Source organism: Neovison vison, chromosome 2 (genome assembly GCF_020171115.1).
Source record: "Neovison vison isolate M4711 chromosome 2, ASM_NN_V1, whole genome shotgun sequence".
NCBI lineage: Eukaryota > Metazoa > Chordata > Mammalia > Carnivora > Mustelidae > Neogale > Neogale vison.
In genome coordinates this window covers 4,106,848-4,134,828 of record NC_058092.1, presented here as the reverse complement: position 1 = coordinate 4,134,828, position 27,981 = coordinate 4,106,848, and the positions used below count along the sequence as shown (strand labels likewise).

General features: G+C 62.6%; 1 protein-coding gene across 9 annotated transcripts; it reads left to right on the top strand.

Moving 5' to 3' along the window:
- Nucleotides 1-1,204: 1,204 nt before the first annotated feature.
- PLEKHG5 (pleckstrin homology and RhoGEF domain containing G5) lies at nucleotides 1,205-27,661 on the top strand. 9 transcript variants are annotated; one of them, XM_044237027.1, is made up of 22 exons: nucleotides 1,205-1,269; nucleotides 2,617-2,693; nucleotides 17,119-17,248; nucleotides 18,165-18,267; nucleotides 18,627-18,684; nucleotides 19,049-19,140; nucleotides 19,605-19,741; nucleotides 20,018-20,163; nucleotides 20,624-20,818; nucleotides 20,896-21,084; nucleotides 21,324-21,419; nucleotides 22,333-22,383; nucleotides 22,483-22,632; nucleotides 22,982-23,092; nucleotides 23,186-23,335; nucleotides 23,428-23,565; nucleotides 23,714-23,833; nucleotides 25,090-25,222; nucleotides 25,295-25,410; nucleotides 25,495-25,697; nucleotides 26,123-26,884; nucleotides 27,152-27,661. In XM_044237027.1, the coding sequence occupies exons 2-22, from the start codon at nucleotides 2,670-2,672 to the stop codon at nucleotides 27,159-27,161; spliced, it is 3,114 nt and encodes a 1,037-aa protein (XP_044092962.1). In that variant the 5' UTR covers nucleotides 1,205-1,269; nucleotides 2,617-2,669; the 3' UTR covers nucleotides 27,162-27,661. The 9 variants fall into 9 exon arrangements, with proteins under 9 accessions (XP_044092962.1, XP_044092961.1, XP_044092967.1 ...); XM_044237026.1 differs by lacking the exon at nucleotides 1,205-1,269 and adding an exon at nucleotides 1,700-1,752; XM_044237032.1 differs by lacking the exons at nucleotides 1,205-1,269; nucleotides 27,152-27,661 and adding an exon at nucleotides 1,700-1,752 and having other exon boundaries at nucleotides 26,123-26,888.
- Nucleotides 27,662-27,981: the final 320 nt, after the last annotated feature.

Genomic DNA, 27,981 nt, shown 5'->3' with positions numbered 1-27,981 from the left:
CTGTGGCCTGGAGCTCTCATGGCAGGGTACAGACAGCTGGGAAGGCAGTTCCAGAAGGCTGTGGTGGAGGAAATAGCCCAGAACCCCCAGAATTTAGAGCGAGAACCCAGAAGTCTTGAGGCAAAGGGTGTGAGAACCTGACTCCATGCCCAGAGTTGGGAGAGCCCAAGGACCTGGAGCTGGCAGCAGACCTTGTCTGGAAATGCACTCCCAATACGGGTGAGGGGTCCAGGTCCACATGGAAGCCCAGACGACAGAGGAGGTACTATGGGCGTTCAGGCAGACTGGGCAGGTCTCTGGGGAACCCCCGACCCCAGGGACAGCCCATACTGGCCCCAGGGACAGGCCTTACTAGCCCCTTGGACCGCTGAGGCCCCAAGGGCTTCCAACAGGGAAACAGGAACCTGTGTTTGACTGGCCTGAGCGCCGTGAGGCAGGCAGGCGGCCCTCCTCAGAAGCCCCAGGTCCACAGGCACCAGGAGGAGACCGACGCCCGCTGGGCCACTGCTTCCCTGAGCCCCACAGGCTTGGCACCATTTAAGCCCCCAGGGCAGATGCTCTTCAAGCAGAGTCCCCTCCCCACTGCATGCAGACCTGCCACCTGCAGGGGGCGGGAGGGGGGCGTGGGGGTTGGAGGGAGCAGCCCTGGGGAAGGGCCAGGGGACCTTTGGAGAGCGGTCTACCCAGGGCCTCCTGGCAGTAACCTGCCTATGGGATGGGGTCTAGGCAGGCTTGGGAGCACTCTCAGTCCCTCGGGGGAGCCCTGGCCGCCTCCCCAGGTTCCATTTCTGCAGTGCAAAGTGTTTTGTAACCATTAAAATGCTGTCCGATTGCCGCGTGACGCCATTTACATAAACTCCAAGACCAGGCATAACTAATCGATGCGGTTAGAGGTCAGCAAGTCTCTGCCCCTCGTGGGCGTGGCTGGCAGCCCCCAGGAGGGGGCTTCTGCAGGGGGCCTGGCGATGCTCTGCTTCTTGATCTGGGAGCTGGTTATCTTGTGAAAATAGGTTTTGTGAAAATTTACTGAGTTACGCACTCCTGATAGCTGCACTTTTCTGTACATACTTATACTTCCCTAAAGTTTTCAAAATGCGAACCAACCAAACAGCCGCGGCTACCAAGCCCACTCCCACCTATGCAGCCCCACCCCCAACCACGACAGCTTTTCCAAACGGGGGTCCTCTGCTGGGGGAGGAAGACGAGGGGCCACAGAGCGGTGCTGACCTGCGCTCCGACCTACAGGGAGGCACCGTTCCCACTTACAAGGTACCTCTCGGACCGGGGGCGAGAGCAAAGTTACCGAAAACGCCTTTATCCCCGCGTGCCCGGGGATGGAGACCGTCTCCCGACCACCCGGGGTGTTTCCATTCGCGGTGTGTGGGAGGCTGAGGGCGCCGGGGGTCGCCCCGCGAGGCAGGGTGCGGGATCCGCGTGCCAGGGTGCGGAGGGCGAGTCTGCGGGTCGCGGGCGCGGGGGGCGGGTCGCGGGGGCGCGGGCGGGGGGGCGGGGCGCGGGCCGGGCCGCGGAGTCCAGCCCCCCCGTAGGCGGGGCCTCCCGGCGGGCTCCTCCCGCCGCCCACCTGCCCCGCCCCGCCTCCGGCAGCCGAGGGTCCCGCGGCGGCGGCGCTCTGGCCTGTCCCCCGGCACCCAACTGGCGCCCGTCCCCCGCCGCCGTCGCCCGCCCCGCCGGCCGGCCCGCGGCGCCCCCCGCCCAGCCCGCGTCCCTGGCCGCTCGGCGCTTCCTCCATGGGTGAGTGCGGGGCCCCCGGCCGGCCCCGCGGAGCAGGCCTGCCGGTCGGGCTGCCTCCGCGCCGGCTCGAGGAGGGGCGCGGGCGGGGGGCGCCGCTGCCGGCTGGCCGGCGGGGCGGGCGCGGGGAGCCGTGGGGAGCCAGGGCGCGCTCCTTACCCCGCTGTGGGGAAGGCCCGCTCAAGGTGGGAGGTGGACGCCGGTGTCGAAATCGGGGCGGTGGGGGTCCAAACTCTGCCCCCATGTTGGGGCCCGCTTCAGCAGCACCCCTTTCCCTAGCCCTGCAGGCTGGCTGGGGCGGGCAGCCTCTCTGCCCCTTCCCTGCCTCCGCTGCTGCGCCCCAGCCCCTGGGAAGAGGGGCAGCTAGGAGGGGGCCAAATTCCGGGTCAAAGATGGACCGTGGGGAAAGGGGACACCCCCGCCCTTTGGGGAGGAGTGCGTCCACAGAGGCTGAGATGTGGAGGGCAGGGGTGAGAAGGGATCTCGGACCGGCAGCCCTACGGGGATCCCCCAGGAAGTCTGGAGCCCCGCAAGGTCACTGAGCTACCCCCGCCCCCCACTAGTGGGACAGAGGGAGGGAGCCGCTTATTTCCAAAGACGTTTTCTCCCCGTGGAATCTGGATAATTTCCCTGGGGAACTGCAACAAGAAAAGGACTCTGCAAACAGATTCCCGTGCAGATAAGTTGGCATTTAAAAGAGAAAGGGACACTGACCTCCTTTGAAGGGAGGCTTGAGGAGACCGCTCCACCCATCCTCTAGTCTGGAGGCCACAGGGGGGGCCCCAGGGCCGCCTGGGTGCCCCCGGCCTGGGGCGCAGCTTCCCTGGGCCCCACCCGACAGATAACCACTGCTTCTCTCCTCTGCAGACGACCAGAGCCTGGCGGAGGAGAGAGGACTGCGCTGTCAGAACCCCGACTGCATGGACAAGGGGCGTGCGGCCAAGGTAGGGAGGCTGGAGGGCCTGGGTTGCTGGGAGCAGAGGGGACAGCGCTCTGACCCTCTCTCTCTCCAGGCATGGATACCCACAGGGCCCTGGCAAAGATGCAGCTGGCCCAGCCACGGTGTCCTCTGGGTTCACATGCGGGTAGAGCCCTGGTTTAGGAGGCAGAGGGCCTGCCCTTGGCTCAGAAACAGCAAAATGGAGGGGCCTTATGCTAGCCATGGGAGCAGGGGTGCCCCAGAGCCCTTTCCTGCACTGCAGTCCTTGCAGCCATGCTGAGGCAATGGGAGCTGTGGCCCCGTGTCATGGAAAGGAAGCTGAGATCCAGGAAGGGAAGGGGCGCCCCCAGCCAGAGGTTTCGCTCCAGAGCTCAGTTGGCACCCTTCCTACAGCACTGGGCCACTAGTCAGACCTGGGCATGGATTGGGGACACTTAGGGTAGTGGGTGAGAGTGACTGTGCTGTGGAATGACAAAGGGAAGAAGGGACAACCGGTCCTAAAGAGCCAGGACTTGGGAGTCGGGAGCAGGGCAGAATGAGAGGGAGGACAATAAATATTGCTGGGCAATTCTACCCATAACGCGCCAGGCTCGGTGCCCCGTGCTCTCTGTCCCCATGTGCTGCTGGTGGCAGCTCTGCTGGGAAGGCCTGGGTGCCCCGGTTTCCAGAAGAAGAGACCAAGGTTCAGAGAGGTCCTGTGACTTGGCTGAGGCCCCACAGCTCATGAGAGACCAAGCCAGGGCTTGAACCCAAGGTTGGCCTCTTCCAGCATGCATTTGAGTGACCACGATGAAAACCTTCAGCACTTACTGGGTCCGGCCTGGGAGCGGAGGGCTCCCTGTCCCCTCCTTCTGGCCTTCGGAGGTGCGTCCTGTCATTATTCTTCTTTACAGACGAAGAAACTGGGGCTCAGGGAGCTAGTGGCTCACCCAAGGACACATGGCTGGGATGTGGTGGAGCTGGGATTGGAACCCAGAGCCCAGATCTGTGTCATGGCAGAGCCTGTGTTCCGAACCGCCCTGTAGCTCAGCTCTGCCAGCTGCAGGAAATTAAAAATGCCACCCTCCCACCGCCCAGCTCCCCCTACCACCCCCCTCTGCCCAGACACATGCTCATCCATTCTGTACAGGAAGACCAGGTTAGAAGGAACATGGAGGACTGTTCTGGGGGCGGGGACAGGAGGGGGAGGCTTTCAGTTGCCGTGGTCACCAGGCAAGGGGGTGGCTGTGATGTCAGACACAACGTGCCGGCTCGGCTGGTGCCTGGCACTGGGGCTCTGGTGTTGGCTGGTTGCCTCTCTCCCAGATGGGGGCTCCTGGCAACACACCGGCCTCAGCAGCCCCCAAAGTACATCCTACCAGGGGCCCTTCCTGCAGGCAGCTGCTCCTGGGCCAGGTGCCCGAGCCGCCACAGACAGGCGCAAGGGTGGGAGGTTCCTGACTGTGCAGAGGGGAGACCTCCAAGTGGCGACCAGGTCTCAGCGAGTGTGGGCCTTCCATGGCCTCTAGGTCCTAGCTCCAGCCCAGCCCTGGCCTGCCTGGAACTCAGCGTGGCTAACATTGTCCAGAGGGTCATGCAGCCTGCAGGGGGAGAGTCCCGAGTCCTGTCCCCAGGGGGACCCCTGTTAGGACCAGTGGCGCAGACTCACTTTGGGGACAGGGATGCTGAGTGATCAGAGGCTGGGGGGGCCAGTGAGGGCAGACGTCTTGGAGAAGGTGGAGGAGAAAATAGAGAGAGGCCGAGCAGCAGACAGGACTGGCTCAGGAAGGGCGGGCTGCCGCAGACACAGGAGAGGGCAGGATATACGGGGCAGGAGGCTTGTCTTGTAAGGGGTCAAGTTGGCTGGAGCAGACAGTGAGAAGGGAGAAGGCGATTGACATCCTGCTTTGGTGAGGAAGAGGAGCAAAGACTGTCCTTGATGGTGAGAATCTCCACCACTGACCAGTCAGGCTTGTGCACCAGGTGGGGCGTTAGGCCCTCCTGCTTGTCTCCCTGAGCCCACAGAGACCTCAGGAGGAAAGCCTTATTCCTCCTGAAATAAGGGCCCGGAGAGGAGAGACCTCACCCACCTTGCACAGCCTGATGAGCAGAGCTGGGTCTGGAGGGGAATCCAGAGCCTCGTCCTCGCTCCTCCCCAGCCGAGGCTCAGAAGGCTAGCAGGATATGACTAGCTTTTTAAAGGAGATGACGTCATTTGAACGCATCTGCTATGCCGGGCCCTGTTCTAGGCCCAGGGCCTCCTGGAGCCGACATCCTAGCTCCGCTGGGAGGAGGGGAGAAGTCAGGACGTGGGTTTGCCCAACTGGTCCCCAGGCTTTGTGTTAGCCTCTCATGGGTGCTGGGGTTCCCCCCACCCCTGGAGTTCGTTCTGGGAGACAGGCTCCTGGAGGAGGCTGCTGGCGTCCCGAGGAATGAGGAGGTGTTGAGGGGTAGGAAGGTGAGTGAGCATGGAGGCATGCTGGGGTTCTAAGGAGGGAGCCGGGCCAGGGAATGGCAGGGGGAGACAGAACTGGACAGGGAGCACCCTAAGGTCAGGGCTTCGGAGACCACAGGAGAGAAGTTGTATCCCTGCCCCTCCTCAGGGTGAAGGTGTGGAGAGTAGCCCACCCCTGTGAACTCGGGGGCCAAACCCACTCCTTCCCAGCTGTGCAGCCCCGGGCAAATCACGACAGGTCTCTGACCTCAGTTTCTTAATCGCAAGCTGAGGCTTCTCGGGTTGCGGGAAGGATGAACGCGGGGCTCAGACGTGCCGTGCTTAGCGTGGAGTGTGGAATGATGGAGGTGTTCAGGAGAACACTGGCTGTTCCCGTACCATGGAGGGGAAGAGAAACCCCTCAGCTGAGAGTGTGCCCTCCTCCCCTTCCTGAGACCTGAGGGCTCCCCGGTTCCATCCCAGACCCCACCTCGCCCCACCCCGCATGGCAAAGGTTTATGGCCCGTCTGGTTCTGTTCCCAGGGCAGGTGGAGCTTGGAGTCTTGGAAAGGAAGGAGATGAAGGAAGTATTATTTCCCTCTCTTGTGGAGGGCCGGGCGATGACAGTGGGTACCCAGCCCTCCTGCAGAGAGATCACAGGACAGATGGTATCTTGGCTTCCCAGCTACTGGAGGGGCCCCCTTGAGGCAGGTGCTCTGGTCGAAGTCTGTGCAGGGCACCACAGGGCGCCGGGGGACATGGAGGAGGGCTGACACAGGCCCAGGGGACACTGGCACGTGACACTGGAGGGAACTGGTTTATCCTGGAGATGGGAGCCTCAGGGTATCATCCTAAAAGGTAATGATTCTAGCAGCCGCCCTTCATTCCTGCTTCCCCGCAGGAAATTTTCTTGTCCTCACACCCACCCTCTGCAGTAGGGACCACCCCATCTCCCCGTCTCCACCTTCCTGACAGGACACCACAAAGAAGGGAGTTAAATGACTTGCCACTGTCAGGCCAGGACTCACACCAGATCTGTCTGTCCCCAGAGCCTCCCTGTTTCTAAGGATCCGTCAGGAGGAAAGGGAGGTGAATTTTTCTGCCGGGCTCCAAGGGTCCTGGCAGGAGGGGAGGCTCACCCCATTCCTTTTTTTTAAGGCTGTGATCACCCCATTCCTTTTTTTTAAGGTAAATTTAAAATTCTCACTCAGATTTGCTGTTTGTGAGTACTCCATTCTTGGAGGTATTCAAGCAGAGACAGTGGAGTTCCCTTCCAGCTTCACAGTAGGCTGTGCGGTGGCAGGGATGAGTCAGGAGGAGGGGTGCTAGGGAGGGGTGGCCAAATGAAGACCAGTGGGCACAGGGCAGAGGAAGGGGTGGATCTGGGATCCTTGTGGGGAAAGAATGGGCAGGATGTGGTGAATAATGGGAGAGGGAGTCACCTATTCTCCCAGGCAAGGCTTTGGGGGTGAGAGGTGGGAGGCCAGGGTGTCCTTGAGAGTGGCCAGAGTCTGGGGATTTCTGGGGGTGACTGTCAGACGCTGGTCAGCTGTAGACAGGTGGCAGTCCAGTCTGCAGCTTGGGGGAGTGGCCGAACCAGAGAAACAAGGAGGAACTCCTGGGCTTTGGCGAATTCATTCCCGGGGGGGAGCAGTTGAGGGCATGGGGTGCCTGGCCCCGGAGGCAAGGACAGAGGGACCCCCACATGGGCTATAGCCAAGATGAGCTGTCCTGGAGTGGACCCAGCCCCAGGGAGGTCAGCACTGCCAAAGAGGGCAGCGCCTGCCAGGAGGGAGAACCGGCAACCCCCAGGCCCGGGCCTGGCGAGGGGCATCTAGATTTGGGAAAATGCAGGTGGGCCTGAGCCCCAGATCAGCCCCAGGCCCTAGGGGCCATGCCCGCCGCCCCCACCTCACCCCGTGGTGGTAATTAGGGAAGGCGAAGGCGGGAGGTGTGCTTGGGGCCGGCTGCCTGACTCCTCCAGCGAGCCGCTTGTGTCCCGAGCACTCCCCGCACCCCCGTGCAGAGGGCAGAGTTACTCTGAACTTGGGCGGCCGGGATAGCGAGAACCGGGGAGCGCCGAACGGCGGAGCGGCCCGGTTTTCTGCCGTGCCCGGCCTGGGCCAGGGGGAAAGAGGGGCGCCGAGATAGGCGGGCCCGTGGCTCCGGCGCCAGGGTCATTAAGGCCTGGGGACTTCGAACTTTCCGCACGTCTGGAAAGGGCCAGCGCCCTCGGGGCCAGTGACAGTCCCTACCCCCCGGCCCCTAGATGACCCCCAGGCGCCAGCCGCCCTTCCTGCCGCCCCCAGGGCCGCGGGCTCCAGCGCCCGCCTTCCCCCGGCTCCCAGCGCGCCCCCCCTCGCCCGCCGGGCGCTCCGATGGTACGTCCCGGCCCGCCCAGGTGGTAGCGCCCGCGCCGGCCTACCGTAATTCCCCTACGTCCCGCGCCCCACGCCGGCGCGCGCCGACTGAGCCCGCCCCGCGGCTCGGGTGCCCCCGGCTCCGCGCGGGCTCCCCCATTCCCTCCCCGCACCCAGGCTTTGGCAGCCTTGGCCAGAGCCCCAGCCACAGGGGAGGAGACCCATGTCCCTAAGGTGAGTCTCACGGGGTAGCTGGGGGACGAGACGGGGCTGGGATCGGGACGGCTGTGGGTCTGGGCTCCAAAACTGCCCCCGAATTAGTGGACAGAACCGGGAGTAGAGGGTCCCACGCAGTCCTAGGACTGCGGGTCGGGGTATCGATGGGCTCCAATGGCTCTGCCTCCATTTACTTGAGGGTGGAATGGGCTCAAGCTCCCGCCCCCGCCTCTGGGACTCTAGGGTGGGGTTGGCTCGGCGCTGTGGCCGTGAGGAGCTTATAGGGCCCCAGCCCCGGTGCGAGGATTGTTGGCAGGGCGAGAAGATTCCGAGGGGCCTCGGCGCGGGGTGCTGGGAGGCTTCCGCGACCCTGCGGGAGCTGGGCGTCGGGGAGTGGGTCCCAGGCGGAAAGTCATCTCGAGGCCGGCAGGGGGCGCGCGAGCCTGAGCGTCGGGAGGCCTGGCCTGGTCAGGACCCGCTTGGGGGAGCGAAGAGGGAGAGGACCCAAGAACCTGGAGAGGCCCTGGCCGGCCTTGATCAAAGACGCGGAAATGGAGGCAGAGGGGGCCCTGGGTCCTACAAATTCCGAAGGAAGCTTCCCCAGGTTTGCGGGGCTCTAGGAGGATTTTACTATTTTCTGTCCCTTGGCCAGGGTCCAGGCACACATTAGGGTCCAGGGGCCATCCCTAGGTAGAATATTCTAGAGAACTGCCCAATGCCCTCTTTGCACAGGTGGATGAGGGCGGGGGTAGGTGGAGCCCAGAAGCAGGTCTTCTGCAGCCCAGGCCTGCACCTCCTCCCTCAGCCCCTCCCAAGGAGCCTTCTAGTTCACTAGAGAGAGAGGTCAGGAGAAGGCACTGGCTTCAGGCCTAGGATCTTGGACTCCAGGATCTGGCACATTTGTGCTGGGACAGGGCGTGAGGTGAGGTCCACTGACCACAGCCTCTACCTCCCTCCTTAGCGTTGGGTCCCAGCTGGACCGTTCCCTGGGATAATGGGGCGGGTAAGGGCCTTGCTGACTTCTGGGGCCTCTATAGTTAGCCTGGCCCGCAGAGAGGTTCTCTACACCCCTGCCATCTGCTCAGCACAGGGCAGGGCCTTAAAGCAGGCTCTGCCTCCAGGTGGGCCCCAGAATCCAAGGGAGTGAGGCCCAGGCCTGGGGGGGAAGGGAGGGGCTGGGTGGGCTGTTTGGAGCTAGGAGAGCCTCCTGGCAGAGCTAGCCCCACCCTGGCCAGCCTGCTCAAACCTGCAGCCTCCGCCCCTGGATTTCCAAGGTGCCACATGGGGCCTTGGGGGCCAGTCAGCTCCCAGGGGAGCTTAGCCAGGGATCAGGAGCTTCTGGGCAGTCCTGTCTCCCTAGCCAAGACGCTCCATCCAGGCTGGTCAGCTATGAGCAGAGCATGAGCTGGACCCAGACCTATGGTCGCTCCTGGACTAGGAATTCCTCTGTCCCACCAAAGACCAGGCCGGCTCCCCAACCTGTTGTGGGGCTCGACTGCCCACCATCCTCTGCTTTGCTGGGGTTGGGGAGATGGTGCTGGGGGGAATGAAAGGGGGCTCCTGCCTTGGAGACTCCATTATTCATCAGCCCAGCATCTGGTTTCTGGGTATCAGTTTCAACAAGCCGGCCCTGACTCATGAGCCTGGAGCTGGGGCTGGGCTGAAGAGGGGCCCCCTCCCCAGGGAGACAGGGGCTGGGACCTCTTTGTCCTGTGCATGGGCTATTTCAACTCCCTCCCACAGAGGAGGTGGGGACCCAGGAGATTGCTGAGGCCTTCCCCCTACCCCGATGCAAGGGCTGGGGGCTCCTTTCTTCCCTTTGCTCTGCAGTCTTTGACCCTGCACTCTTGGCCCTGGGGCATTAGGGCCCTGGTCCTCAAAGGAGCAGCCCTCTGCCTTGCCTGGAGGGTGCTTCAGCAGCGGCATGACTTGGGGAAGGCCTGGGCCTGGTCTCTTGGGTGACCTCTGGTACCCCAAACCCCTGGCACAGGCCTGGCACTCAGCTGTCAGTGCTGCGGGGCCATGAGGACAGAGATCTGTGGTAGCAACTGTGCTGGCCAGGCCGACAGGCCCAAGGTCACGGATGCTAGGAGGCAGAAGAGAACCGGTGGTTAGATGCTTGGGATGGCTTAGTTGACCATCAGCAGCAGGAAGGGGCATCCAGGCCGAGACCTTCCCTGCCCCCATGGCCCACTCTGGCACGAAGACCCTTCCTCTGCCTTCCTCTGTCTTTTCTCATCTAGTCTCACTGAGCACCTGCCATGGGCCAGACCTGTTCTCAGTGTGAACGATGAGTGTGGCCCAGACAGCTAAGGCCCCTGACCTCTGGAGAGGACATTCTAGCACGGAGGAGTGATAATCGAGAAGTGAACAAAGAAGTAAAACAAGTTCAGGTAGTTTTGGATGCTTAGGAGGAAATAATTCTTTAGAGGATTGAGAACGAGGGATGCAAGGGGCTACTTATTCTGAGAGGAGGTGCAGGCCTCATTGACGAGGTGACGGTGCCAGCCGTTACAAGATCGGGGGTCAGAGAAGGCCAAGGTACAGGCACTGAGCTTGGTGAGTCGCAGCCGTGGAGACAAGGCCAGCTTGGAGACCACCGCAAGGGACCCAGCAGGAGGGGAGGTGGGAGCCAGGCATGGTAGGATTTTATTCTAAGCCATTGGAGAGTTTTCAGTGGGGAGTGACATGATCAGGTTTTAGTGTTCAGAAGATTTGCCTGTGGTGTGGACAGGGACGGCTTGGGCTTTGGGAGTGGAGGCGGCCCTTGAAACCGGCGGGCTGGAGTGAAAGGCTTGCTGCCTACAGAGACCCTGCCTCGGTTCCCCACGGCACCAGAAGGAGAAGGAGCTGTCTAGGGGTTGGGCGGGGGTGGTGGGTCTGATGATATCATCCCCCCCCTCCCGGCCCCAGCCTCCTAGTTACTGAGATGGGGTCAGAAGTCTGGGTTTCAGTGCTGCCTGTGGCCTTTTATGTCCCTTTGCCCCCAGCAGTGAGTGGGGATAGTAGCGCCTGTCCCCACCTCTTGGGAATGAGTGGAAAAACTCTTTGACAAGCTACAGTGGGGACCCCACCCTCACCTTACCCCCACCCTACAGCGGGGACACCCATTCCCTAATCCTCCCCTCTCAGGTTTCCATGAGTGCGCCCCACCCTCCCGGGGTGGGGCAGGCGGTAGCGACCCAGCCGGGAGCTGCTAAGATTCGCAATCTGGGAGAAAGCCCAGTTGGGCTTCGGGGTTTTCCTGACGCTCCTTCTCACTCAACTCCCGGGGCTCCCAAAGGACTACCCTCTCCGCCCTTTCCACCAACATGCCTGCCTATGCCCGCTGCCTCATCCTGTCGTCCCCGGTGGCCGGGCGCCCTCCGTTCCTGGGCACCGCCGCAGGGCAGTGGGAGCAGGGTGTCGCAGGCTCAGGACTCAGGACTGCGGGCGGGCGCTAGGGTGGCTCTCAGGAGGGCCTCTGAGCGCCGGAGGGGCGGTCCGCACAGCTGGAGGTCAGAGCAGAGGGCCTGTGCCCCAGGCCTGCCCCCCCCCTCCTTATGCCGCAGCGTTCGGGAGCTCCCTTGGGTGAGGGAGTCGGGGGGGGGGGGGCCGGGACCTGAGGCTCAGAGGAGGGGTCTCCGGGACTGCAGGGAGGGGTCTTTGCGCCCCAGGCGTTGGCGTTGGGGGTGGGGAGGAGGGCAGGGCAGGGCCCGGCGCCCGCGGGGCCGGGCTGGGGTCTGGGCTGGGCTGGGGTGGAGGCGGGGGACAGCGAGGTGTTGCGGGGAGCGCCCCGGGGGCGGGGCTGGGGGCGCCGCGGAGCCGCCCCGGCGTGGCGCAGGCGGGCGGGGACCAGGCAGGCGGGGGCCCCGGGGTCCCGGCGCGCTCGGCCCGGGGGCGGGCGCGGCCGCACAATGGCAGGAAGCGGAGCCCCGCGCTTTGTCCGGCGGGCGGCGCAGACCGCCGCTTCCTCCGGCCGCCATGGGGACGGGCCCCGGCGTCTCCGGGCGCCGCGCGGCCTCCAGGCCGGACCCCGAGCTGTCCTGCCGGGCGGGGGGTCACGCCCGCGACGGTGAAGGCCAGGTACGGGGCGCGGGGGGGCGGGGCGGGGGGCGCGCGGCTGCCGGCCCCGCGGGATGCTTCCCCACCCCGCGACCGAGTGGCCCGGGCGGCGGCGGGGGCCGTCCCGTGCTGAGCCTTTTGTGTCTGGGGCTGCCTCCGGACACACCTGCGGCTCCCAGGCCCTGCGCTGGAGCCCCCCCTTCCCTTCCTCTGTCCGGGCCCTGCCACAGCCCCCTGCTCCCGCCTCTGGCCCCAGCCCTAGTGCGTGTGGGGAATTCTGACTTCTGGTCAGAATTCTGACCCCATCCCCACTGGGGGGCAGCCTTGACCATGCTCCCGGAAGGGCCCCTTCTGTTATTTGTAAAGTTGGGGTCCATCCGCTGCCTTTGGAGGTCCTGAGTGATCTGGCCTTTTGGTCCAGGGGGCTCTTCTCTTTGGGTTGAGCCCTGGGAACCCCCCCATGCCCCTCCCCCAGGGGCAGAGGTGCTGCTGCCCTCAGAGGGCAGCCAAGGTGGAGAGTAGGCACCTTGGTCTGAGAGAAGGTCCAAGAGTCTGGCTTTGGGAAGGGACTGCCCTGCTTTAGACCCTGGTTCCTGAAGGGAGCTGTGGAGACCCCGCCGTCTGGGGATGGAGGTGTGAGAAGGGGTGGGGACCAGACTCAGGAGCAGGAGGGCTGTGCCCAGCCCAGCCTGATTCTTGGGGTGGGGGTGGGGGTTCCTGGAAGTTTATTGTCAACAGACCTGTTGAGTTAAGTGAAGAAACACCTACCTGGTTCAGATCCGGGGCCTCCCCTCACATGTCCTGCTGTCCCTGAGTGCGGGGGCTGCTGGGAGGCTGGGAGCAGAGGCGGTCAGCCACAGGCCGGGCACAGGCTCCCTTCATCACCACCATCAGTAGTAGCCATGGTAACAATATTATGTTAGTAGTAATAGGAGCTGTGGTGAGACTCCCCAGCGCCCGCCGGAGTGGCAGGAAATGAGCATTCCCCAGTGTCTCAAGGGAGACAAGTACCTTCACAGGGTGGGCACACAGTAGGTGCTCAATAAATAGTTGTTGAATGCTGAATCTGCTGTCAGGAGTGAATTCTCGTGCGAAAATCGGTGGTCTATATATTAGATTGGTTTAAAGATAAGCTTGTGGCAGGGAACCAGGGACTTGGGCTGGAAGGTCCCAGAGGCCCACTGCGGGACCCTTCCAACCTAGCATGGGTCCTGCCATGTCACCCCCCACTGTGCGACTAGGGCCTGGGTGACCCGAAGGTCAGCAGCCCCACCGCTCTGTTCCAAGCCTGGTACCAGCAAAATGAAGCTGTCAGGGAAATCACAAGAGGCCTGGAAGTGGGGGGTACCCGTGCCAGGCTGCCTGCAAGGCTGGGGGACGGCTGTCTAGCTGGCAGACTGGGGCTCCTGCGAAGAAGGGGCTGAAGTGGGGTCGGTGCTTTCCCTAGATTTATTGTCAAGAGGAGAAGCTTGCAGCTTTTGGAGGGGGGGTTCCAGAAGCCGCACAGCCAGTGCTCGCTCTGTCCGCAGCGCCCCAGGACGCACGGCGCGAGCAGGCAGAGCTGTGTCTGTGGATAGCAGTTTCCATGCTCTTTTGGATAAAATGTGGATAAAATGAGAATAGAAACAATGGCTCCGGCTGAAGGACACAACTCACAGCCTGCCCAAAGCCCCAGGAACACACTGGAAGACCATTTGAGGAGGGTGTGGCAGTGGGGGGCACCTGGCGCTCAGGCTGCCATCAGGAATCTGGGCCATCGTGTCCACAGCCACCTGCCCGGGGCTCAGTCAGCCCCCTGCTTGCTGTCATTTCTGTGCCCATGGTTTTGGGGGTTTGGGTTTTTATTTTTCGGTCTAATGATTGGGGGGCCACAGGAGCCAAACAGTGAGCCTCGAACTATGATTGCTTCCCTCTGATCTCTATAGCCGCTGCCCCCTCTCCCCAGGCTGCCCCGGGGCCAGCCTCCCCTGCTCCTGTCTCCCTTCTCAGCTAAGCATTACCGTGCTGGGTATGGAGGAGCTGGAGCTTCGCGGCACTGGCTTCGGGTCCCGGCTCCACTGGCTGGGGACCTTCAACAAGTCACTTGAAAACCTCCCGAGTCTCGCTTTCCTCTTCTGTAAGATGGGGGCTGGCACAGCTTCTACCTTCTGGGGCGAGGGACCTTTAGCACAGCCCCCAGGCACACAGTGATCAGGTTCTAAGTCTCGATCAGACTTTTCAGCCACCTTCTTCTTCTCTTTGACTCCTTCCTCTGCTGTCTCGAGGCCATCTGTCCTCATCCTGTCACCTTGGAAATCTCCGATCGGGTTCTCCCCAGCCCAGAGCACCCCCCCGCGACCCTCCATCGCCCTGCTTACTGAATTAAGCGAGTATTCTCTGAGCAGCGAGGACTGGAGATAGGGCAGTGAGTGGGGCAGACTAACATCGCCGTCCTCGGGCCGGCGAGGTGTGGAGGGAGCAGAGAGAGACAGGCAGGCTGCTCCCTGGCAGACAGGGCGCCGAGGGGACGAGGGGACGGGAGTGGGAAGGGACAGTGATTTTAGAGTAAAGGTCTGTCACTTCCGTGTCCGGGGAAGAGCATTCCAGGCCGAGGGAGCAGCAGATGTGGGGCTTCCGAAGCACAGGGGCACGACGGGGGTGGCGGGTGGCGCGGAGGGAGCCTGGGTGGCAGGACAGGGCGCGAGGCCCCCACGGTCACCGCACAGGACTCTGGCTTTTCCTGCAGGGAGACGGGAAGCCACCGAGTGTTTTGTGGAGGGGCCGCTCAGGCGGCTCGTGGCGAGCAAGTGATTGAGGGCAAGGCTGGAAGCAGGGAGACCAGAGATGAGGTCATTGTTGTGGGCGGGGTGAGAGGTGACCCTGATGGAGGCCAGGGGGCAGCAGTGGGCGGGGGGGCGTGCGCGGCTTGAAGGGAGGGCCGCCAGCCTTCTGGCCCAGGCTGAGGTGTGACCCCAAGGATTTTGGCCTAATGGATCTGTTTCCCCGGGGGCCGCCGTAACACGGAGCACCCCCCGGGTGGGCGGAAGTTGAGCCTCATACAGGGACCCACACAATGTAGTGGCGTCATCGTCATCTGCCTGTGTGTCCTTGTCTCTGTCCCTCCTCATCTGGTAGGGACCCTGCTCGGAGGATTGTTAGAGCCCAGCATGACCTCGTCTTCACTGCTCACATCTGCAGGGACCCCATTTCCAAATAAAGCCATCCTCTGAAGTCCTGGGCGTGAGGACTTGACCCGTCTTTCTGGGGGGCTCCTGCTCAGCCCCATGCCCCCCCCAAAGCAGCAAGGCACTGCCGTGGACTCTAGCTCAGGGAGCCACGTGGGACGTTTGAGCGGCTCACGGCTGGGCGTCTGCAATCTGATGTACTCCTTAGGGTCCAAGGGGGAAGCGGCCAACGGTCTGGTGTCCTGGGTGAGGACCTCCCTGGGAGTTGACCTCTGGGAGGCGCCAGCCTGTAGACAGCGGAGTCATGTGACTGGGGGGGGCCGTGGGCGGGGAGACGAGCAGGAAGTGGACAAGGGGGTGCTGAGAGCTGCTGGGGGACAGCAGAGCGTGGGGCTCGGGAACCACGGAGGACGAGATGGTGTGAGAGAGACCCCCAGTGCCAAGGGCTGCGTCCCGTGGGTGGACTTAGAGACGTGCGGTGGCTGGGGGCCCAAGAGGAGGCAGTTGGGGGATGGAAGGGGAAACGAGGCGAGAGGGTCTGAGAGAGAAGAGAAGATTTTCTAAGGTAGAAGAATCTTCTTTGCAACCATTGTAGTCCTAGTCGCTTTAGGCGGACCTCACCAGTGGGTGTGAGAACCCTGCAGTTGCTGGGGCTCCGGGTATCTCAGAGTACCCCCCACGGGCTACTTACTCATCCCAAAGAGAAAAAGGACCTTTACACAGTACAGGGGGTCCCCAGGTGACCCGGCAGCCGGCCGCACGGAGGGGGTTGCTGTCCACTCTCTCATGTCCCTGCCCAGATGCTCGGCCTGACCACCTGAGGTCCTCCCGAAGGATCCCCCCGGAGGGGCTTTCTGCCAGACCACTGGCTTGAATGCTTCAAAAGTATCGATGTCCTGAAAGAAAACAACAGAAACATGTGGAAAACTCGCCCTTGAGGGAATAAACAGACGCAGCTGAGAGTGTGTGTGAATCTTGAACAGGCTCCTGTGTGGGAAAACAAATCCGCAAAGGCCGTGGTTCAGACAGATGGGCGGATGCAAACTTAGACCACGGACCGGGCCATATATCCGTGATCAGTTTCCCGACCGTGACAGTTGTATTGGGGTTTCGCAGGAGAATGGCCGTGCTCTTCCACACCTGGGGAGGGGGAAATGAGAGGGGAACACAGCGCGACAAATGCTCACGACTGGGGAAGCTGGAGGGGCGTGTGGAGGTCACTGTACCGTTCTTACAGTTCTCTGTAGGTCTGAAATACTTAAAAGCGGAAAGTCAGGGAGGACACGTTAATGAGTACTGGGAGGGAAAACGGGGAAGTGGTCAGATGGGGACCTGCTTCATGGGGTCTCACTGAAAGGGTCTTCACTGAAAGGTAGAGAACAGGGCCTGTGAGCCAAAGGACAGGGAGCCTGACGGTGTAGGGGAGGGAGGGCGCTGCGCACCTCCACACCCTGGCAGCTGGGCGGCTCTCCCTGGCAGGCCGGCTGGATTGGAGCAGGGTGAAGCCCCCCACAGTGGGGCAGGTGGGTGGACCTGGTGGGGAACAAGGGAAGTGTGAAGCAGAGTGGGCTGGAGGTGAGCTGTGGGAGCCAGAGGGCAGAGGACAAGGTATGGCAGTCCTCCCCAGGGATGGGGGAGAACATAGGGTGACAGAGTAAAGACGGTAAATACCCGGAGCGGGGATGGGGGGGAAGCACTGCCTTAGCGCCGGATGCCAGTGCCTTTCTGGACTCCGGCATCACCCCCTTCACCCCATGCGAGGTTGCCTGCAGGGGCCAGGCACGTCACAGAACTTAGGGCAGAGGGGCTGGTGGTGGGGGGCAGATGGGAAGGGCTTTGCCGGTTCTGACACAGAGCTGGCCGAACCAGATGTCACCCCTGAGCATTTTGGGGTGCCCTTCCTTCCTGAACCCCAGGAAGAGGCCCTGGTAGCAATGGCCTCGTGGTTCCTCCCTGGAAGTTTCCCCTCCACACTTTGTTCTTCAAGGGCAAGGATCTGCTTTTCTCGGCGGATTCCTCACAGTGGACACATAGTGGGGCTGGGGGACTGTCCACAGAGTGAATTAAGGAGCACGAGGCCCCCCGTGGGGAATGGATGGCTGAGAAACGAGCAGCCTTGGGAGCAACCAGGAGCCTGGGCCTGTGGCCTGCAGTGGTCCGGGCCGCCGCGGTGCCCGCTGCCGCTGTGCCCGCTGGGGGCCCTCCCTGCCACCATACCCCCTTCCCCAAAAGGTATGCCACCACGCTGAGTGCCAGCAGCTGCACCGCCGGGGACCCCTCAACCTCTGTGAGGCCTGTGACAGCAAGTTCCACAGCATCATGCATTATGATGGGCACGTCCGCTTTGACCTGCCCCCGCAAGGTGAGCGTGGGGAGGGGCCCCAGCCTGTCCCTTCGAGTTCCCAGAGCAGCAGCAAACTCCCTGTCTAGGGGCACGGCGTCTTGGTAACTGTCAGCACGGCAACAGGGCCGTCACAGGGCCCGGAGCTGTGACCGAAAACAGTGAAACCCAAGAATGTTACGTCCCCTTTTGTGCTCCCAGTGTTTTAATAAGAGAAGAAGTCCGAGGACGGTGCCCCATCTCAAGAGCAGGCCTGTCTCTATCAGGTTGTGGGTCTGTGTCTCCAAGAGCTCCTCCTCCAGGTTGCCCCCGGGCCGTCCTGGAAGAGTCCCCTTTCTTCTTGTCCTTAGGGCTGGGGACTGCTGGGCAGATCCCTCAGCCAGGCCGCTGTCGAGCAGAGTGGTGGAGGGTGGGGCGGGCAGGTCACGGGAACAAGAAACCCCTCCTGCTGTGTAGGGACCTGGCCCGGGCCCTGCTGTCAATGGGCTGCCTGGCCAGAAATGCCAGACCTGTCTCCCCTTATAGAAGGTCAGAGGGATGAAAAGACTCTCCGCCTCTGCCGAGCCCCCGGGACCTGGGGTGTCATCACGGTGGTGGGGAGAGGAGGCCCGAGGGAATAGCCGTAGATGTCAGTCCCTTCCTGCAACAATCCCAGAGGCAGGATTTTCTCATCCCTATTTTATAGAAGGGTAAACTGAGGCCACAGGTGGGTTTGTACTGAAGGCGGGGCATCGCCTGGGGTGTCATCCCAGGGTCCTTGTGTCTTTTTGAGTCCAGCAATGGAGAGATATGAAGCAATGACAGAGCCCCTTCCCGTCCTCACAGACCTGTAGGGCGCTCGCTCCTCCGGGGAAGGGGGAGCCCAGGGCTGGTAGCAGGATGAGAACGGGGCCAGAGAGGGAGCAGGCATGACCTTTCCAATCACTTTACTCCAAAGGCTCTGTCCTGGCCCGGAACGTGTCTACCAGGTCATGCCCCCCGCGCACCAGCCCTGCGGTGGACTTGGAGGAGGAAGAGGAAAGCTCTGTGGACGGCAAAGGGTAGGTGGGCAGAGCAGACACTCTGATCTGAGATCCAAGACCAGAGGCTTCCGAAGGCCTGACTGGAGACCCCTCCCTGCCACCATGGACGCCCCGATTCTTGGAGGAGGCTGTCCAGCCTGGGCCTGCCTCCAGCTCCAGGGCTAGGACTCAGCAGTACTGGGTACCACTGGGTGTGGCTCCTGTGTTTGGCCACAAGAGGGCGCACAGACCCTGTGGGCATTGGGCTGCCTGAGCACACCTGAGTTATCTGTCACCCCTGGGGTGAGCAAGGAGTGCATGGCCAGCTAGGGCCCATTCACATCCCACCCTGGTGAGGGCCTGGCCATGCCCTCTGACCTCTGCCCTCTGTTCTGCAGGGACCGGAAGAGCACAGGCCTGAAACTCTCCAAGAAGACAAGAAGGAGACACACAGATGTAAGGAGTCCCCAGGCTGTCAAGGGGGCTTCTGCCAGCCCCTGCCCTTCCTGGGCCCGTCCCTTTCCATCCCCAAGGCTGGGCTTGTCTGCTCTGACCTCCAGGACCAGGGATGGGGTCTGGAGTGAGTGGGTCCCCCTCCCCCACCACTGTGCCCTGCAGCCCAGTACTGCCCACCTTAGCCAGGAGCCAGATGCTACAGGAACTCCTCCCTTGGGCGAGAGGGATACAGGAGAGCTCCCTGGGACCAAGGCAGGCTGGGGAGATCCTTGCATTCACTCCCATGCTGGGGTTTCCATCCTGGACCCTGGGAGGAGGTTCAGAGACAAGGGGCACCGAAGTGAAGAGACCCGTGCCCTTTCAGGACCCAAGCAAGGAGTGCTTCACCCTGAAATTTGACCTGAATGTGGACATTGAGACAGAGATCGTTCCAGCCATGAAGAAGAAGTCGCTGGGGTAGGGCTTGGTGAGGCCAAGGCAGAGGGAGTGGGGCGGGGGAGGGTAGGTATGGCTTCTCAAAGACCTAATGGTGTATGTATGTGTGGTGGCCTGTGAGTGAGCAGGTCTCCCACCTCTGGGCAGAGCCCCCCTCGTGTCCCCACACATGTGCGCGTGGCCCAGTTCCTGGATATGGCCCGGCATGTGACAGCGTCTGCCCTGGTATGCAGACCCGCAAGTGTGAGGGCGTGGGCATGCTGGCTTGTGTGGAGACACTTGGAGGAGTGTGTGACCCTCTGTTGGCAGTTGTGTGTGCGTGTGTGTGTGTGCGTGCGTGCACACCTGTATGTCTTCGTGCCTCTGTATGATCCTGTGGGTATCTCCCTTCATCATCGGTAAGGTGGGGTGGAGCTGGAGCTGTGCCCAGGGTAGGGGGTACTTCTGCCTGCCCCCTAACCCGTACCCCTCCCATCCTGGGGCAGGGAGGTGCTGCTGCCGGTGTTTGAAAGGAAGGGCGTAGCCCTGGGTAAAGTGGATATCTACCTGGACCAGTCCAACACACCCCTGTCCCTCACCTTTGAGGCCTACCGGTTCGGGGGACACTACCTGCGGGTCAAAGGTGAGTGGTGACCCTGGCAGGCAGGGTGGCTAGGCCCAGGCTGGGGCCCCCCGGAGACGGCTGCTTCTTCTCAGGCTCAGATTCCCACTGGCCATGGCCCTGAGCAGGCTCATTACCATACAGGTGTCTCTGCCGGGCCCTGGCTCTAGGTGGTGGGGGGGCGGGGCCCCAGGCGAGGGCAGCCGGGTCTTGGTTTGGATCCTCAGGAGAGAGAGGTCCATGGTCCCCTTCACCACCGGGGCTGAGGATCTCTCCTTCTCCCCGATGCTGCCCCAGCCAAGCCAGGGGATGAGGGGAAGGTGGAGCAGGGAGTGAAGGACTCCAAGTCCCTGAGTCTGCCAATCCTGCGGCCAGCCAGGGCCGGGACCCCCTCCTTGGAGCGTGCAGACCCCCAGAGCCGCCGGGAGAGCCTGGACATCCTGGTGAGGCACTGTGTCGGGACTGGGGGTAGGGAGCGGCTTAGGGGGAGGTCACCTGGGCCCCTCACCCCTCTCTTGGGCTTTAATTTCCCCCTCTGGAAAACGAGGCTGGCTCTGAGGATAGGGGACCCCAAGATAATGGGTCTTGTCTTTGAGTGTCTGCTGGTGCCCCAGAGTGTGTGTGTGTGTTGTGGATCCGTTTGGGGCTGTGCTTATAAGTGCATGAAATATGCATGTGTCTGTGTGTGCTTACAGCTGGGGGAGGCGGGTGGCCAAGGTGCGTTTGTGCCTGGCTCTTCCAGCCCCAGAGCAGGTACGGATCTCAGAAGAGGTGGCCTCCCAGGGTGGGCGGTGTGCAGAACCCCTCCCACATCTCAAGCTTGCCAGAGGTCTAGGGAACCCGCTGTGGGGCGGGACTGTGGGAGCCGGGGTGGGCCTGGCCTTGATCCGCCTCCCTGGCCAGGCCCCTGGGCGCCGCCGAAAGAACATGTCGGAGTTCCTGGGGGAGACGAGCATCCCTGGCCAGGAGGCCCCCGCGTCTTCCAGCTGCTCTCTGCCCAGCGGCAGCAGTGGTGGCGGTGACAGCTGGAAGAACCGGGCTGCCAGTCGCTTCAGTGGCTTCTTCAGCTCGGGCCCCAGCACCAGCACCTTTGGCCGGGTAGGTGGTCCCAGGGGCGCGGGGCGGGGCAGCTGGCTGGCCCTGTCCCCTGCCCCCAACCATGGGTGTCCTTCCAGGAGGTGGACAAGATGGAGCAGCTGGAGGGCAAACTGCACGCGTATGGCCTCTTCGGGCTGCCCCGGCTGGCCCGGCGGCTGCGCTTCGACCACGACTCGTGGGAGGAGGAGGGGGATGAGGAGGAAGAGGAGGACGACGCCTGCTTACAGCTGGAGGACAGCTGGCGGGAGCTCATTGACGGGCATGAGGTCGGTACCACCGCCGTGATAGGACTTTCTGTGGGGCAGCCCTGCCAGGCTGCTGACATCATTAACTCGCCGTGGGGAAACAGAGGCAAGGAAACTGCAGCGCCACTTGGCTGACTCAATGGGAGAGGAGGGCCCAGAACTCGGGGGACCTCCATGTTCCCGCCGGGAAAAGGACGTGGCCTGCAAGGTTGCATGTCTCCTCCCTGGACCTCTTGGCCGACCCGCTGCCCTTCCTGCAGAAGCTGACGCGGAGGCAGTGCCACCAGCAGGAGGCGCTGTGGGAGCTCCTGCACACGGAGGCCTCCTACATTAAGAAACTGCGGGTGATCACCAACGTGAGTGTGGGACCACACCTGGCCCAGAGCCAGCCTTCCCCCCTGCCCCAGCCCCATAGCCTCCCACTGGGGGCCCTTGAGCAGAGTTAGGGGCTTTGCAGAAGGAACATAGGAAGGAGAGGGAGAAGGGCTGCTCCCCAGGGAGGAGGAGATGCGTCCGACAGGCCAGGCACCTGCCGGGGGACTTTGGGCAAGTGTGTGGCATCGGCTGGGTGGGCACTGGGCACATTGACTCAGTGATTATTCCCGAGCACTTGCTGTGTACGAGCTGTCCAGCAGCCACACCCTGGACCCCTGGACACGGAGATGGGGAGAGAGAGAGAGAGAGAGAGTGAGTGTGTGTGTGTGTGTGTGTGTGTGTACTTCAGCCAGGGGAGCGCACCTATCCTGAGCTTGGGGTTCATGGAAAACGTCCTTGGAGGCTGAGCCAGGGCAGAGAGGGAGGAAAGAGCTCCAGGTGTGACTGCAAGGCCAGTCTCCCAGAGATGTCCCTGCAGGTGGGGGCGGGGCAGGCTGACCCCCAGCTGGGCTGTGGAGGCTGGGCCTTTTCTTTTTTTCTTTTCTTTTTTTTTTTTTTAAGATTTTATTTGTTTATTTAACAGACAGAGATCACAAGTAGACAGAGAGGCAGGCAGAGAGAGAGAGGAGGAAGCAGGCTCCCTGCTGAGCAGAGAGCCCGATGCGGGACTCGATCCCAGAACCCTGGGATCATGACCTGAGTCGAAGGCAGCGGCTTAACCCACTGAGCCACCCAGGCGCCCCGAGGCTGGGCCTTTTCTGATGGGGTGAACCGGCTCTGTCCCGGGCTGCTTCAGGGTTTCCTGGGAGGGGGAAGGAGTACAGGGGAGTCTGAGTCTGGGTGGGGCGTCGGGACCGGGACGCCCCCCAGCTGCCTCGCTCCCTGCCCCCACAGCTGTTCCTCTGCTGCCTCCTGAACCTGCAAGAGTCGGGGCTACTGTGCGAGGTGAGGCGAGGCCTGGGCCCCAGTGCCGATGGAAGGGGCGGGGCTGTGGGCGGGGCTTGTCGTCGGGGCGGGGCCGAGCGCACCTCCTGCCCCGCTCAGGTGGAGGCCGAGCGCCTGTTCAGCAACATCCCCGAGATCGCGCGGCTGCACCGCGGACTGTGGGCCAGCGTGATGGCGCCGGTGCTGGAGAAGGCGCGGCGCACGCGGGCACTGCTGCAGCCCGGGGACTTCCTCAGAGGCTTCAAGATGGTACGGGCCGGGCTGGACCCCGGCGGGGGCACTGCGTCAGGGCCGGAGCGCCAATCCGGTCTGCCCATCACCCCAGCCCCTCCCTTCCCCCCCACCACCAGTGGCCCCAGAGGACCCCTAGTGTTCAGGGACAAAGAATTCCGAGTCGGTCGCCGGGTTTGAACCCCACCAGGCCACCCGCCTTTCCTCCCTGGGGAGGGCGGTCACTTCCGTGGAAGTTGGGTTTGGACACTGGGGTGATAACACTTGCCACACCTTGGGGTGGTCACGAAAGGGCCTGAAGAGGGGCTGGCGCGGGGCCTGGCTGCGGAGAGCGCGCGGTGACCGGGCCTGTTCCGCCCCGGGCCAGTTCGGCTCCCTGTTCAAGCCCTACGTCCGGTACTGCCTGGAGGAGGAGGGCTGCATGGAGTACATGCGCGGCCTGCTGCGCGACAACGACCTCTTCCGGGCCTATGTCACGGTGAGCGCGGGCGGGGCCGCAGTGCGGGGGCGGGGCCGGGGCGGGGCCAGGAACACGGGGGCGGAGCTTACCTGAGCCCCGCCCGCGCCGCAGTGGGCGGAGAAGCACCCGCAGTGCCAGCGGCTGAAGCTGAGCGACATGCTGGCCAAGCCCCACCAGCGGCTCACCAAGTACCCGCTGCTGCTCAAGTCGGTGCTGAGGAGGACGGACGAGCCGCGCGCCAAGGAGGCCGTCGTCACCATGGTAACCGGGGCGGCGGGCGGGGTCCCCCCTCTGCCGCTCGGGGCCCTCCCCAGACCCCGGGCCTGACCCCCGTCGCCCGCCCCGCTGCGCAGATCGACTCCGCCGAGCGCTTCATCCACCACGTGAACGCGTGCATGCGGCAGCGGCAGGAGCGACAGCGGCTGGCGGCCGTGGTGAGCCGCATCGACGCCTACGAGGTGGTGGAGGGCAGCAACGACGAGGTGGACAAGGTGGGGGACCCCTGGCCCTGCTGGAACGGAGGGAGGGCCAGACTGGCAGCCCGGGGCTGTGCTGGGAATCTCGCTTGAGGATGCCGGGGCGAGAGCGGGCGTCGGACCCTGACCTGTCTACACCTCCCCCACCCCCACCCATCACCAGCTCCTGAAGGAGTTTCTGCACCTAGACCTGACAGCACCCATCCCTGGCGCCTCGCCTGAGGAGACGCGACAGCTGCTGCTGGAGGGGAGCCTGAGGATGAAGGAGGGGAAGGACGGCAAGGTGACTCTGGGTCCATCCACCCCCAGGGCCCCTTCCCCACCTCCAGCTCTGTGGGTTTGGACCACCCTTTCCTGGGAACCTTCGGGGCCCTAGTTAATGGTTCTTAGCTGCCGTGTCAGTTGGGGCAGCAGTTCAAGAAGGAAGGGCTTTGTGGTCACTTGAGGGCTCAGTGATGTGCCTGTAGTGTATTCTGTGCAGATGTGGCGGCATGGGCACAATGGGGAGGGGGCGCTGGGCTTGCCCCCCTGCTGGTGCCATAAGGGTTCTTGCTTGGGGGGGGTGCATTCCAAGAGCAGGTCACGAACAGCCCAGAGCCTGCAAATTGTGGTTTTAAAGATTTATTTATTTATTTGAGAGAGAGTAAAAGAGTGCATGCTAGCAGGGAGAAAGGGAGAGGGCGAGAAACAGACTCCCCACTGAGAGCAGAGCCCGATGGGAGATTGATCTCAGGACCCCGAGGTCATGACCTCGCTGCAACCAAGAGTTGGATGCTTAACCAGCTGAGCCATCCAGAAACCCCCAAATTGTGGTTTTCAAAATCACAGATCATAAATTCCCTTTTTCTTTTTAATGTGAACTTTTTACTGAAATAAATTATACCTGCATAGCTTCATGAAGGAATAAAATCTTGCTCTTCATTTTAGTTTTTTAAAAGACTTTATTTGGGGCGCCTGGGTGGCTCAGTGGGTTAAGCCGCTGCCTTCGGCTCAGGTCATGATCTCAGGGTCCTGGGATCGAGCCCCGCATCAGGCTCTCTGCTCAGCAGGGAGCCTGCTTCTCTCTCTCTCTGCCTGCCTCTCTGCCTATTTGTGATCTCTCTCTGTCAAATAAATAAATAAAATCTTTAAAAAAATAAATAAAAATAAAAGACTTTATTTATTTATTTGAGAGAAAGAGAGAGCATGAGCGGTGGAGGAGCAGAGGGAAAAGCAGAATCCGCACTGAGTAGGGAGCCTGATGTGGGGCTGGATCCCAGGACCCCGACATCGTGACCTGAGCCGAAGGCAGACGCTGAACTGACTAAGCCACCCAGGCGCCCCTCTCTTCATTTTAATTTTATTCTCAGGTTCATGGGAGGCAGGGAGCAGGGAAGGTGTTTGACAGTGCCCCCAGCGACATCACCAAAGTGCAGTAAGGAAGGGCTGGTGCAGGACCCAGCCCAAGAGAGGGTGTCACAGCAGACAGGCTGCGGTCCCAGGACCCTGGCCCTGATCCCTGGCCTCGCCCGCTCCCCTTGCTGCCCCCCACCCCTGCAGATGGACGTGTACTGCTTCCTCTTTACGGATCTTCTCTTGGTGACCAAGGCAGTGAAGAAGGCTGAGAGGACCAAGGTCATCCGACCACCACTGCTGGTGGACAAGATTGTGTGCCGAGAGCTACGAGACCCTGGTGAGGAGACAGGAGCTGGTGGGCAGGGGCTCCGGGTCCTAGCCGATGCTGATTTGAGGCCCTCCTCACCAGGCTCTTTTCTGCTCATCTATCTGAACGAGTTACACAGTGCCGTGGGTGCCTACACGTTCCAGGCCAGCGGCCAGGCTCTGTGCCGCGGCTGGGTGGACGCCATTTACAACGCCCAGGTGGGGACCGGGTGGTGGGTATACGGGTGCCGGGGGTGGGCAGGGGCGGGGGCGGCTGTTTACAACCCCTGCCCTCACCTGCAGAACCAGCTGCAGCAGCTGCGTGCCCAGGAGCACCCAGGCAGCCAGCAGCACCTGCAGAGCCTGGAGGAGGAGGAGGATGAGCAGGAGGAGGAAGACGACGAGGAAGAGGAGGAGGAGGAGGAAGGCGGGGAGAGTAGCACCTCTGCTGCCAGCTCCCCTACCATCCTGCGCAAAAGCAGCAACAGTCTCAACTCCCAGCGCTGGTATGCGCCCCCCGCCCCTGCCAGCAGAGCAGACCTGGCCCCAAGGCACCTGACCCTGCACAGGGCCCAGCCACGGCCCCTTCCTCCGAATGGTTCAGTGTGGGGGAGAGGGGTGTGCCACCCACCTGAGTCCAGGTGGGCTCGGCAAAGGGTTTTTAGTTGGAGCGCCAGCTCTGATGGTCTGGTATTAGCCGGGCGGAGAGCTGAGCCAAGGGCTCTCGAACTGTGTCCAGCCAGAAGGAGTGTTGTGGTGGTGCCAGGTGCCATTTCTGGTGCCATTATGGGTGCAGGAGTTGGGAGATCGGGCTGGTGGGCCACAGGCTTGCTCCGGAGAGGCCAGAGGCTGTAGACCTGTAGGTGCCCAAGCAGGGGCTGCACCAGGCCACCCAGGCAGCTGGCCTGAGCATCTCCTCCCGGCTCTGCAGTGCTTCCGATGGCTCCACCGAGACCCTGGCCATGGTTGTGGTGGAGCCTGGGGAGACGCCATCCTCTCCGGAGTTCGAGGGCGGCCCCTTCAGCTCCCAGTCGGACGAGACCTCCCTGAGCACCACGGCCTCCTCTGTCACGCCCACCAGCGAGCTGCTGCCCCTGGGCCCCGTGGATGGCCGCTCCTGCTCCATGGACTCCGCCTACGGCACCCTCTCCCCAACCTCCCTGCAAGACTTTGCGGCCCCCACCCCTGCGGGGGAGCCAGTGCCCCGGCCCCCAGAATTGCCACAAGCCCCCTCCCCTCCACCCTCACCCCGCCTCCGCCGCCGCACACCCGTTCAGCTGCTGCCCCGTCTGCCCCACCTGCTCAAGTCCAAATCTGAGGCCAGCCTCCTCCAGCTGCTGTCAGGGGCCACCACATGCAGAGCACCCCCCTCGCCTAGCCGCAGTCTGTCAGAACTCTGCTTGGCTGTCACAGTCCCTGGCACGAGGACTCAGGGTTTTCCTCGGGAAGCTGGGTCCAGCTGGGCTCGCCGGGGGACACAAAATCCTGGCCGTGGCTCTGAGCCATCAGAGCTGGAGGGCAGAACCAGCTGTCTGGTGGGGGAGCCCGAAAGACCCGCCAGGAGAAGCAAAGAACTGCCCAGGGTCCAGCCCGAGCCCCCCCCAGGGATCTCTGCCCAGCACCGGAAGCTGACGCTCGCCCAGCTGTACCGAATCAGGACTACCCTGCTGCTCAGCTCTACGCTTACTGCCTCGTGAGTGGCCTGGGGTCGAAGGCTGGTGGCCCGATGTGCTGGCAGTGGGGGGCACTGAGCCTCAGGAATGGGTAGGGGCACTCTTAAAGCTGGGAGCAGGTGGCATTAGGGGATGGGGACGGGAGCCTGCTCCAGAGCCTACACAATGGTGTCTACAGTGGGCAGTGGGGAAGGGGCCTAAGAATTCCAGTGGGGCAGGGAGGGTGGCCAGAGCCCCTCCGAGTGGCATCAACCAAAGGACTATCTCTCCCTTCCCCTCTCTTGCAGGGAGGTCTGAGCAGAGGGAGGCCCCCAAGGGAGCCCCTGACCGAGCGACGGCAGACAGCGTGCCTCCTCGGGCATCCCGCCCCCAGCTCTGGCTGCTGCCTGTGCCCACAGGAGCCAGACTGCCGGGCAGGACCCCTGATTTGCACTTTGCCAGACTGGATGGAAGTGGAGGAGCGTTCAGCTGAGCTCCAGGCCCAGGCTGCAGTACTTCCTCAGGACCCCCAACAAGGCCACCTTCACTAACCTGTCCACCACCCCCACCAAGTCCTCCCCAACCCCACAGAGTCCCTTGCTCGCTGCTCCTGGATCACCCACTCCAGTCTTCTGGGCTGGGCTCCAGGGTGGCCCTTCCCCCTCCAGCCTCATCTGGCCCCAACTGGGATGTTTGTTCCCCTGGTCTGGCCTTCCTCCCTCCCAGTCCCACAGGCCACCCCAGGCTTGGGTTCGGCTCTGTGTAAGTTTCCATATTTATTGAGCTTTTGATTCTTTTATAAAGACTTGTATATACTACTGGAAGGAGTCCTTTGCTTTTGGAACCCACCCCTTTCCTGACTCAGGTGCGCTGGAGTCCTGGCGCAGGTACCTGTCACTCCTGTCCCCCTCCACCTGTGGTAGGGCACCACTGGAGGAGACCGTGGACGAGCATTAGTGAATTAACACAGCAGCACCCCAAAATCAGCCCCACCCCCGCCTCAACCACAAGGTCCACCCTAGAGCCCCCATGAAGTGCACCCTCCCAGGAGGTGCCCTGGAGGGCCCCACCCTGGGGGTCCCTATAAGTTTATGGCAGGGTGGGCGATGTGTCTAAGGCTTCACGAAGAATGCCCCCT

What these genes read in the sequence shown, in the direction of transcription:
- PLEKHG5 (XM_044237025.1), top strand. Translation starts at nt 11,642, where the DNA reads ATGGGGACGGGCCCCGGCGTCTCCGGGCGCCGCGCGGCCTCCAGGCCG. An exon ending in ACACTACCTGCGGGTCAAAG is followed by an intron (nt 19,742 to 20,017) that starts GTGAGTGGTGAC and finishes ATGCTGCCCCAG; the next exon opens with CCAAGCCAGGGGATGAGGGG. An exon ending in TCTTCCGGGCCTATGTCACG is followed by an intron (nt 23,093 to 23,185) that starts GTGAGCGCGGGC and finishes CCCGCGCCGCAG; the next exon opens with TGGGCGGAGAAGCACCCGCA.